The 16,468-nt window shown below is 45.0% G+C and overlaps 4 protein-coding genes across 4 annotated transcripts in view; 3 read left to right on the top strand and 1 right to left on the bottom strand.

Moving 5' to 3' along the window:
- The window catches only part of LOC126568629 (protein anon-73B1), a 793,767-nt gene that overhangs the window by 141,763 nt on the left and 635,536 nt on the right, over positions 1–16,468 (top strand). The window lies entirely within an intron of this gene.
- Positions 1–16,468, bottom strand: part of LOC126568418 (uncharacterized) — a 366,923-nt gene that overhangs the window by 159,857 nt on the left and 190,598 nt on the right. The gene's annotated exons all lie outside the window — the stretch shown is intronic.
- On the top strand, positions 1,716–2,648 carry LOC126567631 (uncharacterized). The gene has a single exon (XM_050223850.1). The coding sequence runs from the start codon at positions 1,716–1,718 to the stop codon at positions 2,646–2,648; it is 933 nt and encodes a 310-aa protein (XP_050079807.1).
- LOC126567776 (uncharacterized) lies at positions 9,779–15,222 on the top strand. The gene is made up of 5 exons (XM_050224063.1): positions 9,779–12,100; positions 12,200–12,817; positions 13,629–14,617; positions 14,696–14,853; positions 14,984–15,222. The coding sequence occupies exons 1-5, from the start codon at positions 9,779–9,781 to the stop codon at positions 15,220–15,222; spliced, it is 4,326 nt and encodes a 1,441-aa protein (XP_050080020.1).

The raw sequence follows: 16,468 nt of genomic DNA, 5'->3' as shown, positions 1-16,468 counted from the left end.
ATCATCAACAAATAGAAAAGCAAATGAAAGATAAGAAAAAAAGGGAAAAAGGGGAAACAAAATCCACACGTTAATTTAATTTTTCAATTCAAACTCTAGAAAATGATGAAGTCGCGGCAAACAATTTTTTTACGTTTCCTTCCGTAATGGAGCAGTCAGAGAATGCGCTATGAAAATGTTAGCTAATGCTGTGGACATGAACATCTTGAGCCACGATATATAATGAACCAACAGCAGCACTGAAAAGTGTCTTGGGCAGCATATAGGTTGGTCGGTGCCCTAAAGCTGCCCCCAAAGTCGTGTCGCCAACTTATCGGCACTGGTTTTTAACATTGCGTCGTTTTCAGCCACGATGCATATTTGGTGAAAAAAAAAACTTCAAAAGAAACAAAAGCAATTAAACTAATTGGCGCTCATTAAGAACTCGCCCACCGGAGACTAAAATAAAATCCTTGTTTCCAGATTGTTGGGTGTATACAGCTTGTGTGTTGCAGTTCATATTTAAAGTGCTCCGGGTGTGTTCCAAATTAAGTGACAGAAAAATTTTCAACCAATACAACCACCACACACATGTTTCTGTTTCAATAAAACGATAAGATCCGGAATTATGGGACATTGTTTTAGTTTTTAATTGATTCCGTACACCACAGGAAAGAAAACGAAAATGTGTTAGAAATTGCTCACAAAAGCAGCGCGGAGTGTGTAACGGCATCGTTTAAGTTTATGAAGCTCGTGGTTTTCTGTATTGAAACAACCTTAAAGATCGAACAAATTGCGTGCGACCACCACAATGTACACACATAACTTTTGAAGATTAAGTTGATTACCTCGCAAAAAAAAGAGTTATATCATCATTACGCCATACATCACATCCGCGAGTATGAACAAAAACCAATTCGTTTAGGGATTCAGTTCGGGGCCCCTCGTTGCCTATCAGTCCGCTTATAGGAAGATCCGCCTCTGGTAACAAGAGAAGAGTCATTGGAAATCAACAAAAGAACATCGGGAGGCAATCGATTGGCGTCGATGAGACGCGGAAGAGGAATGTTGCGTCAGGACTACTCAGTCAGTCTCCTCGTCAGTCTTACATCCACGAAGACATTGCTGGTCTTGTAAAAGTCCCTATGAATCGGTCGATCTTGCTACTAATAAGCAGAGTGCGCTCCCTTAGTGCCTAGGCCGATTTAATCAGCTCAACAAAGAACTGTAATATTTTTCTGTACCCCCTTTCTGGTAGGGCATTTAGTCCGCCATCCATACCTTGTCCTGTAGTACACTGCAGAACTTGTTTCCCTAAATTACTCGTTTTTCGTGTAATGTACATATGTAATTTATGGATTTTGGGAAAAAGGAAAAAAAAGATAAACTCCATCTTCGGAAGATGATGATGGCCAAGCAGAAAGTTGAATTTCACCGGTTACTAATACTCAAATAATGGGGTTGCTAGGGACAACGGGAATCAATCTACCATACAAAGGCCACTATCGCACTTGGTAGCTGGTGTCTTTACGCATTCAGTCATTCAGTCAGTCAGTCTGCTCGGATTGTGAACAGTTACTAGTCGCGTATTGTTGCATTTGCACCCAAACGAGGTGAGTGTCATTCTTAAGAAATTGTATATTATGTGAAAGAAGAGAGTAATTTAAAACAGTCCTTCAATTTTCTGTTGCAATTCCGAAGCTGATCAATAAGAAGCTAAGCTGTCCGACGGTAAGATGATACGCCATATACGTCTTTCACATCAGAAGGACGAGCGCCTGACACGGTACCATGGTGTGAATCTGTACGTAAATAACCTGCACGATATGATTACCGATGAGGTGCTGCGGAAGGAGTTTGCCCCGTACGGTACGATCACCTCGGCCAAGGTAATGATGGACGAGGGCCGCTCGAAGGGTTTCGGTTTCGTGCGCTTCTCGGCACCGGATGAAGCGACCAAGGCGATAAAGGAGATGAACGGACATATTGTCGGTTCGAAGCCGCTGTACGTGGCACTTGCCCAGCGCAAGGAGGAGCGTAAATCGCTCCAAACCAATAAGGACATTCGGCATGTGGCTCAAAATACTCTTTTTATTAAGAATTTGCATAAAAAAGTCAAGTGGAAGAATCTGTACGACTTGTTCGATGTCCACGGCAAGGTGAAATACGTTCATTTGATCAACCACGAACGAGGCTTCAATCGGGACTATCCAACCGGATGGGCCATCGTATATTTAAAAACATCGGAAGAGGCTGGCAGGGCAATGGCAAAAATGCACGGACACGTTTTGTATGGCAAGCCAATGCGCGTGGAGTACCGCAAATCGAACTACGAGCTGAAAAAAGAGATGTTCGACAAGTACTTCGGTCGGAAAAGCTATGGGCAATCTACAGTTATCCAACAAACTAACACTGGCCGAGTTTCGGTGTTGGCAAAAACAAATGATGCCAAGGATATGGCGTCCACGAAGCAAATGTACGCGAACAAGTTGGCTGTTTTAGCCCGACATTCACATCCTAAGGATTGCGAAAAAATTGCCGAACTGCTGCTCGAGTACGATAACGATCGGCTAGAAGCCTTCTTCGAGACACCGCGCTACATACAGATGCACGTGGATAACGCGGCAACAGCGATTACGGTTTTAGCAATGAGTAACGGAGAAATGTAAGATGTGTAACATTCTGTGTACTTGTAATATCAATAATCATTATAGCTTAATTAAATGTAGCTAAACTAAAGCTACAAAAGAACATACAGAAGACTCCAATTTCTTTTCCGAAGCAGTCCAGTTGAGCACACTTTACAGATCCAAAATGCATTCCGTAACCGTTCTGAATAGGCTTTTCCAAACCATCTTGAGTGTAGAAATTGAGTTCATCCGAACTACTCAACTGTGCATTGAAAACGCATCACGTTGACCGATGCACGAAGGGTTTACTATCGGACATGAAAACACTGAAAATAACAGTACTGTTTTCCACGTTTTCTAACTGAAACGCTTTTTTCTTTACATAATTTTCAAGATGTATTTTATATTTTTTTGTAAATGCATCCTTTGCGCAAATTAAACACTGCTCTACTGGGAATAGTCAAGAAAATGATAAGACATGTCCACTAGCTTCGATCGTACCAGCCCAGTGTGCGAATCGCGTTGCAATTGTGTGTATGTGTGTGCTCGTAGGCTTTTGTCAGATTTTCTGCTTAATCAGCGCTCTCTCCGTAGTGGATCCGCAATCGCTAGATCAATCGTTTCTCTCATCTCCATCGATGCTGGTCGACTACGACGCGCAGGTAAGCCGTGTGTGTGTTTCGAAAGGGCCTTTCTTATTTACGTTAAGGGCGAACATTTGCGCGTGTGTTGGATCCCTTTGGATCACCAGATTGGTGGTGTGTGAAATGGAGTAAAATATGGCTAATTTCGGGAACAGATGCACAAGATTAGCAAAGAAACGAGCGTGTGCGATTGGAAAATGGCGCTAGCTTACGGGGCGGGGAACGTGGTCGAAACGGCCGCCGCCACTAGTGTGGGGAGTAGTCAGCATAATTGCATTGACAAAACGTGCCGTCGATTGTAGTTGCTGTAGAAAGTGGAAGTGCTCGTCGTTTCTATGGAAAGGGAGGCTACACGGTGCAAAAAAATCAGTTGGTGTAACGATAGAAACTGTGGCGCGTGGGACTGTGTATGTGTGTGTGTGTGTGACTGTGTCAAGTGAAGGAACTTCTGCCTACTTTGTTATCATCGAGTTACGTTCACCTCTCTCCATCCGTGTTCCTGTCATTATGGCTGAACGAAATGAGATCAGCATGCTGTGTGGGACGAAAAAAAAGCTATGTTGGGCATTCTAGTGGACATTCGATCAATCCGCGTAAAATAGATCATACTATTCGTGGGTGCAATTAAGAAGAGGTTAGTCAACTCGCTACTGCTGCGTGAAGTAAAGTAGTTGGTCCCTCAAACTGGCACGGACTGAGATTATTATTGCACCCCTATATTATTGGTCGATCCAACACCGAACCAGATGTGGCGCACAACAGCGTATTTTTGTTGAAAACTGCTTCTTATGGTGCGTTCCCCGTGTTTGTGTGTGTCTCTCTGGTGTGCCTTGCATACGTGGCTCTGTATATGCGCGCGCCGCTTGCTTAGATAACGCCCCATATACACAGCGTGTGCGTGTGTGCTGTGTGCATTCCGCAGACGGGACTAGTAAAAATCAAAAACTGTTTCACCCTCCCTCGGCGTGTGCGTGTGTGTCTGCGATGCAATAAGGGTCTTTTTCGCGAGGTGGGCTGCGCGACGTGTACCGGGCAAGATTGTTTGTGGATGACGAGTCCGCAGCGACTGATAAGAAGACGGTATCGCCAAAAAGGAAAAAAAAAAGGCCGAAAGGAAAGCAAATAACTTGTGAGACATCGAGCTCTCTTCCCCTGAGTAAACGGTGGGCGCTTCTTCTCCAGTGCAATCTTCTTTATCGCTACAATTTCAGCAGGTTTGCCTTTTCTGGCTTCCTGGGTTCGAATTTACGGGTTGAGCCGTCACACCACCAGAAAATAAAACGAAAAGCCCAGCGCAATAACGAAAGTGAAGACAATTGGTTGGGTAGAAAATTGTGTGCGGAGAAAGAAAAGCGCAATTGCATTTGCAGCAGCCACCCAGGGTGTTTGTACAATATTATAGTTCCAGCAGCAGCAGGCTGTGGCTCTGCGTTGTGTATGTTGCTCTGTTACTGTGATGGAATTTCAAATCAAATAACTAATCTCTCGTTCTCTGTTTTCGCTAGTTCCGCTGTCGTGTACAATCTACCGCGCATTGTAGAAAATGGTTACGGTCAATGGCACACTAAGAATGCGCTGATGTATTTTATCGTGTCAAGAGCATCGCACGGATGCTGATATTTTGTACTATTTTTCACCACCACAGAACGATCGTCCGATCATCCCCAAACATGTGTTTCAGGGTGTGCGTGCCTGACTTATGCTCGCTTGATGAAGCTGCGTTTTTTTTTTCACTCAATGCGAGACAGAGAGAAGAAGAGAACGTTTTTCTTAACTTCACTCCTCTACCAGCTGTGGCGATGATAATTTTCATAGTCTATTTTAAACCCCTCCCCCCTACGATAAAGTCGGGAGAGGTAGGAGGGGTGCGTGTCTGTTGTAAACAATGTAAAAGTATGACTACGAACGAAGGCGAGAACGAAGGCGGGTGCGTGTTTTTTGAGGCAGGGTCCGGTCGCTTGTGGTGGGGTTTGTTTATACAACTAACCCCCGTTGTCCCCTCCTCAACTCGGCCTTCTCTTGCGGTTAATCATCTCGACATAATGTTGTAACTTTGTTGATACGTTAAACATGTCTTCGGTTTAAACAGGAAACTGCTTTTTTTGCAGGTTAAGACATGATTTTATGTTATATGGATGGAAATTTTTCGATTATCTATATTGCTGGAAAAAACATCCAGCAACACCTGTTGAAAAATACTTTAAATTTGTGTTTTTCTATTACCACTAGAGGCACTACAAAAGTACGTGCTGTTTGTAAATTGGTTTTTTGTATTTTTTCTTTCAATAATTGACTTGTTCTATTGCTGGTCATCTGCGACACTGAAGCGTCCACCTCTGATCAGTAAGTCCATGCTTATACGGAATTCAAGCACAACCTATTGCAGCCCCGATTACGTAGCAAGTTACTCCAATGTTTTGTACCCAAAGAACTCAGATGCTCCTATTTAATTGCCTGCCCTGCATTGAAATGCAAATGTAAGAGCGAAAAAGGTTTTTAAATACAAATCCGGCATCAAATTCCATCAGAAACATTCCTTCAATGGTGTCCATTACAATCCAACTTTAAAAATAGTCATCATTAGACATCTATAGCTAATTTTCTTGATTTGCCCCCTCTATCAGTAAAAGATGTCTCGTCAAGGAAATCGATCACCAGAGAACGCCAGGATGACGTCTTTTTAATCACGATTCCTCAGCTTCAATGTACTTTTTGCATCACAGTTTGTGCGTACATTTGCTTACTTTTTATCAAAAGAAAGCGTATTAAAGCACGATTCGAAGTCGATCATCGCGACGACGGAAAAAGAAACCGGTAATGTCAGCAGCCATAGAGCGATGGTTAGCATATCGATAATTATATGGAAAAAGTGTGATCCCCCCCACCCTCCCCCCAAGCCCCTCAAACGGCGGTATAAGCTGCACGTCACACATATTAATTGATCGAGGCTGATTTGCATTCCGCCACGATCGGAAGGAAAGTGGTGAGTCGCCAGCCTCTGTTAATATGGAGCATTAGAGCAGCGGAATGCAAAACTACCACAAGAAGGAGAAGTCAAACATTAACAGTGTTAAAAGAAAGCAACCTACTTCGACCAACTGACTGTTAGTGTGTCTTTTGGGTGCGGTTCCGGGGCATTGTTTTTCGACCGAACTGTGTTGTGACAAAGACGGTTTACGATCGATTACGTATACCGGGGGGAGGATGACAAAAAAAAAAGGGGTGACGATGTTCTGTTAGGGCCTCTACCGATGTAGCATTATGTGAAGGTCGTTAAGAGGCTTAAGTATTAATAGGGTTAACAAAAAAAAAATAAAAAAAAACAGGCGGTATGCTTTGTAATTCTAGAACCAAATTGACTTTAGTTCTTGTCTGGTTTGATTTTTCCAACCATTCTAAATGTCATGCTGACTATCGGACTATCGGTGGATTGAGTTTCACCGTTTGCAAGGAAAAATGTTACACAAAAATGCTGGCGATGAAATAAAGCAAATTGCTTCGTTTTTTTTTGCACTTGGCAATAGCATACATCATTTGATGTAGAAATAGCTGGACGTGAGGTCGTATTATGAATTACTCAAGCGAGGTAAACAGTCTCACAAGGCAGGACCGGATATCGAATACTATCCGGAGATCGTCTCGATTGACTATCGAGCTAGAGAAGAGATGAGGTGAAGTAAGGCTATCATAGAAGATGTGGAAGACACTGATATAACGTCGACTTCCCTGGCCCATCGTGCCGTGGAGACTAACAACTGGCTCCCAAGAAAACCCCCTTTGTTGCGGATGCTTTGTGGTGTTCGCCACTCCATATCGTTGTCAGCATTTGGATGTTGTGGCTGGAGTCCCCACCATCGGCAGAACGCACGAGTCCGAAAGCCACTACAACTTTGTTAAGCTACAGTAGCCAGTCACAACTTCACGTCCTCCAAATTCAATTGGTTCAGAGATCAACAGTCAGCTGATAGGACGATTCACATCACTTTGCCGAAGTCAAACACAATCCGAGCAGTCCTTCTGTCCCAGGATATCGTGCATCGGCACTGCCGGCTATCTTCCTGATGCCCGAACGGTTGCTAAGTGTTCGGGTCTAGCCGCATCGAACTTCACCCATGACCAGAGATGATGTGGTCAATGTCGTGGTTATCCATTGCTACAGCTACAAACTTTGGAGTCGCCGCTGCCAATACATTGAAGATGTACATTCATCGCATAATGGTTCGCCATAAGTCTCGGCATCATGCGAATAAACGCACGATCTACCGGGAGCCCGTGAAAGCAGGCGTTCGTCATCTCATCTCCTGACGATCATTTCATTCAAAATCAAATTGAGAAATCAAATATTGAATGAAGTGTAGATCATTTTTAAGGCCCTTAGCATCCAGATTCAGCAGTAAAAAATAGACACACAAAAATTCTTTTAACAGCAAAAAGTATACAAAAAAAAGGAAAATATGAACTGGTTTTAATGTCTTTCGTACGATTTTTACGACACTGGAAATAGGGCCCTACATGGCAACGGATTGTGCTGGTAGGCTCTCTATGTTTTCGTCTAAAAATGCGCTAAAAGGCAAGGAATTGGTTTTCTTTCTTTTAGAATTTTATAATTTTGAGATCACTGTTTAGCAATGCAACTAAGTCCATGACCACTGAATATATTTGATTAGAAGATCATGTTTTTATTAAATTGAACGAAAGAAGATTGGTTGATCAAGGCAATATATTGTATGAGTAGAGGTGAGTAGACAACGTCTCCTTTCGCTTAGATTTTTGTTATGCCACCTTAAATAGATGTTGAAAAAGTTTTGCCACTACTTGGTTGGCGATCACCCTCTTATGGGGGATCGATCGGTATTGTTTTCGATCATTTAACTTTCTTACTGCACATAACGTTCGAGAAAAGTGCCAGTTCATTTTCTTTTCTTTGCACCGTTGTTACACATGTTGTGTAGAAAAAGCGAGAGAGAGAGAGAGACAGAGAGAGAGAGAGAATGGGGAGCTACAGATCATGGAGGGGAAACTTTCAGTGATCGCTCGTGCCTTTTTTCCTTCGTGATCGATTCCAACATTCTTGCTCGGCGATTGTTCCCGTTTCGGGGGTTTCCGTGAGCAGGTTTTTGGGGTGTGTCTGTGTGTGTGCACAGTGCAAATTACCGCCACTGAGGGTGCGCTGCGTTTGAAACGGATTTTCCGTTTGGAATCGTTTTCCTGAAACGGAACTCTTTGCACCATTACCGTTTGTCTTGAGGTGGTTATTTTTGTACAATTGCATCAATTGAGACATGGAGAATCGGCTATGAACCTTTGGCTGTATGTTGTGAGATATTAGTTTAATATAAAGATCGTAGTATTTTACCTCCAAAAGAGTCCATTAACCTGAAGAAAAGTAAAACATTTCCACTAAACATGTTTTTTGAAACACACACGCCCCATGCCCAACTTCGACAACAGCAACAGACCTAAACAGAAGAAGCGTATCCCGTAGTTGTTGGCATTGTGTTTGTTGCGTTTTTTTGCGGGGCGGCGCACCCACTGCGAGATCGCGGCTCCCAGCCGAGTACCGATCGACGACTAAACGTCTTTTTTAGGGCGAGAGTTTGTTTGTTTCCATTAACAACACAGCTGCGACTAAGACTACACTCGGTGGGAGCAGACTTGGGGCTTGGTTGTACCGTTGGAAAAAGTGAAGTTAATTGCCCTGGCCCCGTCCAATTTCGTCCCAATAGTGTGCCTCTTTCTCGCACACAAACGCACTTCTTCTTTTCTCACCCATCATGATGATGATGCTGATGTTGATGATGATGGAAGGTGTTGTGTGTTGGGTGGGAAAAGTGTGGCTCGCCGGGAAAAGTAATCATCCAAACGGAACGGGCAACACGTAATAGAAAATGCTCCAATAAATGTGTGTGTCTGTTTGTGTGTGTTTGATTGAGGGTTTCGTTCGGAGGAAGCTTTCCTGTCCCCGTGTTGCAAACGATGCAATGTGCGTTTCGTTTGTCGTGTCAATAACAGCTTCGAGTGTGTGATAATGGGCTTTTTTCGTTTTTAACAGGTGGCTCTAGATAAGTCTTAATCCTAACCACGATAAAAATAATGTTTTGGCCAAATTCTAGTTGTTTACTCAACTTCATTGCCTTCGAGGGCGATCTTATACAGCCATCTTCTGTCTTTTCACGTTTACAACATATCTACACACCTATTGATGAGCAAAGAAAGTAAAAAAGTTGTACAAAAAGAATCAACACTTTGACCGGCAACAACGATCGCCAAAATTTTTTTTTTTATTTTCCATGTTTTCTTCTATTTTCTCCCAATTAAGTAGCAGCAAATCGCGTGTTACAGCTAAGAGAAAATATCTCCCAAAAAAACAACGCGTACACAACACGAATCCCGATCCGGAACGCGCAATCGTACACGTTTTCATGTACGGTGGCCGGTGGACGCCATCCGAGCGTCATCTTCCCCGAGAGTAGTGCTCCAACCTCCAACCACACACACAAACACCCAAGCGAGCAAGCACCCAAAATGCCCTCATCCAATGATACGAAACCGGCCGGTGGTGGTGGTGGTGGTGGCCTGTCGGAGGAAGCGCAGGCAGCGATCGCCGTCGTCCGGGCACTGGTGGCATCGCGCAAGGAAACATCCAACGTGCTCAGCGTTCTGCGCGACTATCGACAGCTCGAGGGTGATCCGCTACCGTACCGGAAGTTTGGCTTTAGCACGGTGGAAGAGTTTCTGCTTGCTAGCGATGAGTTTGTGATTAAATCGAGTGCCGGCGAATCGACCCGCATCTACATTAAACCTAACCGAGACTCGGCCCACATCCAGGAGATGATTGCGGCACAGAAAACGACCAAAGGTGGTTCGGGTGGGAAGAAGGCGAACTTTGTGGCGTTGCGGCAACCGACCGGACCCTTGAACTCGAAGGGTTTCTCGAGCCAGACAACGGCGTACAGTCGGATCTATCAGCAGATGCCTAATAGTGGTCGGAATAGTAGCACGAATTACAGTCCGAAGAGAGTCACTTTTGGGGATGAGAAGACTGCTACCGGTACGACGAAGGGGGCTGCCAAATCACAAGGCATGTGGTCGAATGGAGGTGGTAAAGGACAGCAGCAGCAGCAAGAGAAGAGCCAAGGACAGATGCGACCAATTACTAAGAGTAAAGCAGGCGGGACACAGCAAGGACCCGCCGGAAAGAGTACTAATTCTTCCTCCCTAGAAGCTAACAATAATAGCCGTGCGACGAAAAACTACAATCTCAATGGTGGACAGCAACAGCAATCTCAACTCTCTGCCAACGATTTACGGCACAAGCTGACCGCCAACAACAGGACCAACATTGCTGCCGACGATCTACGCCACAAGCTGAAAGATCGAAACAGCGCTCTCAGCCGTTCGTCGGTCGAGATGCGCCAGGCGGACAAAGCACTGCCAACCGTTTCCTCAACGACCGTCACTACCGCCAACAGGCAAAGTGTTTCGGTTGCTGCACGCAAGCAGCTACCGTTTAGCGTGGAAGACAAATCGGCGAAAAAGCCTCAGCAAAAGTCAACGACGGCACGAAACAGCAACGGCAGCAATAGACCAACAGGCGCCGCTTCCATGGCTGGATCTGGTCGGACACTTCCCCTAACGATACCGCCCGCAACACCACCACTACCGCTGATGTCGATCATCGTACCTCCTCCGACCGTTGTTACGCCCGGTTCAATGGGAAAAAGTGTAAACTCAAGACTGAATGTGTCGAAGGCTGATCTACCTTCCGTTGGCACGCCACCAACACCGGCAGTAGTAGCAGCAGCAGCCGCAACAGCAGCAGCAGCAGCAGCAACTACTACACCATCCTATCAACGTGCACAATCCCTTAACGAACGAAAGTCCTCTACCTCCTACGGTCGATCGATTTCACAACCTCAACCGGATATGGTGCCGTTTGTTCCATCCATCGCACCTGTTCCTCAGCTTCCAACGCTTCCTGGCAAAAAGTCCCTACAGGACCGTCTAAAGCTCAATCAGCAGGTTGCGAATGAAGACTTGGAAAAGGTGGCCAAACTGAAATCACCAACAAATTCCGATGCTGGTGGAACGCCTACACCACAGAACGTCCCAGTCGAACGGCCTACAAAAGTTGCACCTGGAGCACCATCTGAAGCATCCGTCGGCAAATATAATGGTACGTATGTCCCGATTGCAACACTCCAGCAAGGACCATTCCGTTGGAATGATCCGAACGCGACTCCGGTTGAGATATTGATGAAGTACAGCCTGCACAAAGGATTCTCCCGACCGGAGTATGGATATTTCAAGCTCAAGAGCGGTCGCTACCAATGTCTCGTAACGGTTAATGGGTCCTCCTACTCAACCTATCCGGAAGACTATCTGAGCCAGTTTGAGGGACAGTTTGCCGCTGCCCTTAACGCAATCGAAGCCATCCAGCGTGATGAATCGCGCCAAAAGTATAGCAAGTGTCTCGATTCGGATCGTGAAATTGCGCATCACATCTACGAGCTGGTGCTGAGCTGTCCGCACGGTATGTTTAGCAAAAACATTCCGAACGCGTTCGAGGAAACGCACCGTGCCCTGCTGCCGGACCATTGGTTTGCAATCATTGACCAGTATTCGAATCAGCTGTTTGTGCTGGAGGAAGGACCAACCGGTGATACGATCGTGTTTGCACGGGAACAACCGTCCAGTTCGGATGCGGGCTCAAACACCTCGGAGGCGCGCCAGATGGCGATGAATCAGCTGACGCTACCGTGGGAGGAACAGTATTGGAATCTGTACGTCACGAATCCGGTTTCGACGGTGGAGGTTTGGGCACGGCTCGTCGGCAAGGAGTATAGCGTAAGTTTCCGTTTGTTCGTTTTTTTTTCGTTCTCTGATTTCTGATATCCCTTCTCTTGGACTCTAATGATGTATTTCGTCTCAATACTACCCGGTTAGGATAAAATGGATTCGCTCATCACCGACATTGAGATGTCCATGATGAACGGGCAGGCGAATGCGAAAAAGGACGGTACGGCAGCTGTGGGCGAGTACTATCTCGTGTCGATCAGCGACTGTTGGTTCCGCGTACGGGTGGTCGAGATCAACTATGAGACGAACCAGTGTCAGTGCTTCTTCATCGACATTGGGGACAATGAACAAATTTCGCTCGATCAACTATATCGCTGTGAACCACAGTATCTGGATCTGCCTGCCCAAGCGATCTGCTTTACGCTCGAGGGTTTGGAAGACTTTAGCGAAAATCCGACCGCGAAACACATCCTTGGTCAGCGCATCAATCATCGTGTGCTGATTGGAATGATCCTGTCGAAGCGGGAAGAGTACGAGCAGACCGAGCGCAGGGATGGGATTGGATCGAGCTCGCTCAAAGTGGTACTGTACGATACGTCCTCGGCGGAGGATGAGGTGGTGAATCCGATACTGTTGCAGCAGATCTGCAAGAGTATGCCGGTGCCCGAGCTGAACCGGAAGTCGGTAAACTACGTAAGCATTACGTACGTCGATGACCAGGGTGACGTTTACTGTCAGAAGGACGGTGCGATGAATTACATACAGGTAAGTGTGAAGATGCGATGAGGTCAATGGTCAGAGTTTGTTTGGGGTGAGGAGGGGGGGGGGGGTTGTATTGGAATGCATTTGACACGTTTTGTTAGATAACTTTTGTTCCACTTGATTGAGGACAGCTCGGTGAAAGCTCGGAGCTCTGTGATGGCACCATTAAGCAATCCATCGTTTCGTTGCGTTACGATCGGTTAAAATTTATGAAGATGTATCCAGCGTAAAACTAGAATTGCGCATGAGCGTCGTTGATTGGCTTTTTTGTAAGACACGATGAAAAGGAAATTGATACAAATAGTTTAATTGAAAAATATTGAATTAATTTCCACTAAATTTTGAAGATGATTCTTTAGAGGGCAGCGATGTGTTTGTCTTAATGAGGCTCATTAGTTTTAGAACATTAGTTGCACTTTATCTTTGACCATAAAACGATTGTTTCGGGGTCTCTCAATGAGCGTTAAGCTTTGCTTAGATTGCTTCGCATTAGTTGAATTTTTTTTCTTGTTCTGCTTCGAAGTGGAGCTTATGGGGGACCTAACTCAACCATTTTTTTAGGTGGAGTGTTTAGCTTGGGTTTTTTAAACATATGGAAGAACTTCTTCTTCTTGCTTTAACGACCCTTCTAGGCTACCCCGGCCATCAAATGGCTTACTAGAATTGTTAATAGTAGTTGGGATAGTCAGTCCACCGTAACGCGAGAACGGTTCGGATGAGATTTGATTGAATGAATGAATATCAAACCATCACTCTAGTCTCTAGTGCCTAATTCTGTCAACCAATTAATTAAAGTATTACTTTGCCCTTTCAGAAATTGATCACTAACCTGACACAAGCGGACGCACTGGAAGATCAACACCGCGGTCTGTACAACTCGAAAGCGACCGAGCAGCAGCTCTACCTCGTGCAGGACGAAACCGATAGCAAATGGTACCGTGCCGTGCTGGATGCCGAAGAATCGGGCCCATACTGTCGCATGCTGTACGTCGACATTGGTTGCCGTCGACGCGCGAATGTGCAAAACATTTACCGTCTCGATTCGCTCAGCCTCGGTCTGCGCAGCTATCCACCACAGGCCATACGGATGCGAATGTTCGAACTTCCCAGCTGCTCGGAACCGCAAGTGCTTGCTAGACTGCGTGCCTTCCTGAAGCCTGCCGTCCCTGCGATGGCAAAGGTGTTCTCGATGGCTAACGCCATTCTTCCGCTGGTGAAGCTGTACGTACACGTGTCAGACCGTGAGGCCGGTAACAACATTCTGGTGTGCGTGAACGAAGCGATCAAGATCGAGAAAGAGCTTGAGATGGGATCGGAACGCATAAGCCTTTCGCCCCGCATAGCTCTAGTGGACGATGACCGGTCATCTTCGTTGTTGAACTGTTCCGGATCGGACACAACGAATGTGTCACAGTCGACCGGTACCAGTTACTCGATGAGCAGTACCGATGGCAAGGATCTGGCCAGCCGCTTCGATGCACTGCACGTGGGCAAGGGTGCCGAAACGAAATCCGGCGGAGGAGGTGGTGGTAATGCATCGCCGACGGCTCCGGGTACGAAAGCGATTGCCAAGCTGGCGAAAATAACGCTCCCACCCGTCGGGCAGGTGTTTAACGTGAAGGTTACGATCGCGAACAATCCGAAGTTTTTCTTCGTCCAACCGTACGCTTACCTGCCGCAGCTGGACACGCTCATGCACGAACTGCAGGACTTTTGCATGACGAAAGCCCAACCAGTTCGCAAGGAGCAGGTCCGGCAGGGTGAAGCGTACGCGGCCGTCAACAATCTTGGCCACTGGTATCGGTAAGTTACGGTTAGGAAAAACAGGGTTTTATTGTGTTTTTAGTTCTTCATCGAGGTTTTGTTGCTTTTGTTTTCCAGTGCTCTTGTGGTGAACATTAACCCGTTCGGACCAACGCCGATCCACGCATACTTTTGCGATTTCGGACAGGTGCAGCAACTGGATGTAGGCGCCCTACGTGTACTACCGGCCGAGTTCCGCGTGTTACCTCAGCAGGCGATTAAAGCAAAGCTTTATGGTAAGCATTGAAGTAGCTTGCAGGTTCAATCATATAATGCTTTAGATCCAAATAACGGACGCTGACAATTGTTTAGCTTAAGTGACCTTCAACATTTATGTATTAATTTATGATTCTATCCCTAACCCAGGTGTAAAACCATTGAACAACGATTGGACCATATCGGATGCGATGCGGTTCAAGGAGCTGACGGCCGACTTCACCTTTGCCAGCATCGTGCATAGCATCCAGGCAGATGAGCTGAACCCCCAGGAACAGTTGATCGAGCTGGAACTGATCGACGTGACCACGGATACCGATATTTTCGTGCATAAAATACTCGTTGGCGAGGGTCGGGCCGTCTATACCGCAGCAGCGCACACCGTTTAATAGTAGGGCAATAAGGCGTTCGCTGCTGGTGTAATACGGTCGGTGATCGATCGTCGAAGAAGTGGTAGTTGCGTTTGTTGTTGTTAAATTTTTATACGTTTACTACATTACCTTAAATATTTAAGCGAACGAGAAAAGAAGGGAGAATATTTATTGCCGTTGCTTTTTGCGATCGAAAAAAAAAAATGGAAGGAAAAAGCAGCCATCGAACGATATTTCAAATCACACGAGATTTAAAATACCTAACAAATAATAGGGAGACGCTTGACACGTAAAAAGCACATATTTAACAAGCGTCAGCAGCTTAGAAGATACGTATTTTGTGTTGTGTTCTTCTTTTCGCTGCATAAACGAGTTTTGTATTGATAAGTAGCATTCCATTATGTAAACTTTACTATAGAAAGATATACATTAGCAAAGCGAGTGTATATCATTTAGAAACGATCGACCCCGGGCTTGGCTGATTGATAGGAGAGATTATTCGGTAAAAGCTGAATAGTATAGGAACGACGAAGCAAAGGCTTAAGTGTCTTTTTTTTTTAATTAATTTCGATTTCAACACTACTATACGATCATGAAATGGGGTTTTTTAAATGTAGAAACTCAGTTGCATGTTCACGGTAATGAAATGATTTATTACTAACGAGGCTTTTTCTTCATTCTTATGCGATATTTTAATTTAAAAAAAACATTGATTATTGTACTGCGAATGGAGGAACATTATAGTGCTTGGAGATAAAAGCTCCTAGTCACAGCTAATTCATTCACCCGTTTCTCCCGGATTATATTTATTTTGCACCTTCGATTTATCGGTTTAACCGCGATTATTCTCTTGTTGTGTTTGTGGAATTTGAATGATACGAATTTGGTTGCAGTTGGGTTTGATAAAGGCGCTATTAGATTAAAAACTTTTTGTAATGAAAATATTTAAAGGAAAAGTGGAAATGGAACGAATATTTGTCACCCTTTTCTTTTTAAAATAGCTCTTCTCTTTTCCAATTAGTTCATGCTCTAGGCGCTAGAGTTTAACTTTTCGGATTATAACTAATAGCACTAAAAGATTGCCAGTCCCCCTATGCAATTGTCTATCTTGTCTTATGAAACAAAATTAAAGATGAAAAAAATGCCAAGAAATAAATAATAGCGCTGAACTCGAAGAGATAGAGATGGAAAGAGATGAGGAAAACCCTACTGAGCCTCTTAGCATTAAACAATGAGTCATAGACTTCGGACTTGTGTAATTGTG

This window comes from Anopheles maculipalpis, chromosome 2RL, assembly GCF_943734695.1.
Source record: "Anopheles maculipalpis chromosome 2RL, idAnoMacuDA_375_x, whole genome shotgun sequence".
Taxonomy (NCBI): Eukaryota; Metazoa; Arthropoda; class Insecta; order Diptera; family Culicidae; genus Anopheles; species Anopheles maculipalpis.
The sequence above is the reverse complement of the archived record's forward strand: the minus strand, read 5'-3'. Positions and strand labels throughout refer to the sequence as shown.

What these genes read in the sequence shown, in the direction of transcription:
- LOC126567776 (XM_050224063.1), top strand. Translation starts at nt 9,779, where the DNA reads ATGCCCTCATCCAATGATACGAAACCGGCCGGTGGTGGTGGTGGTGGT. An exon ending in GTGCGATGAATTACATACAG is followed by an intron (nt 12,818 to 13,628) that starts GTAAGTGTGAAG and finishes TTGCCCTTTCAG; the next exon opens with AAATTGATCACTAACCTGAC. An exon ending in AATCTTGGCCACTGGTATCG is followed by an intron (nt 14,618 to 14,695) that starts GTAAGTTACGGT and finishes TTTGTTTTCCAG; the next exon opens with TGCTCTTGTGGTGAACATTA.
- LOC126567631 (XM_050223850.1), top strand. Translation starts at nt 1,716, where the DNA reads ATGATACGCCATATACGTCTTTCACATCAGAAGGACGAGCGCCTGACA.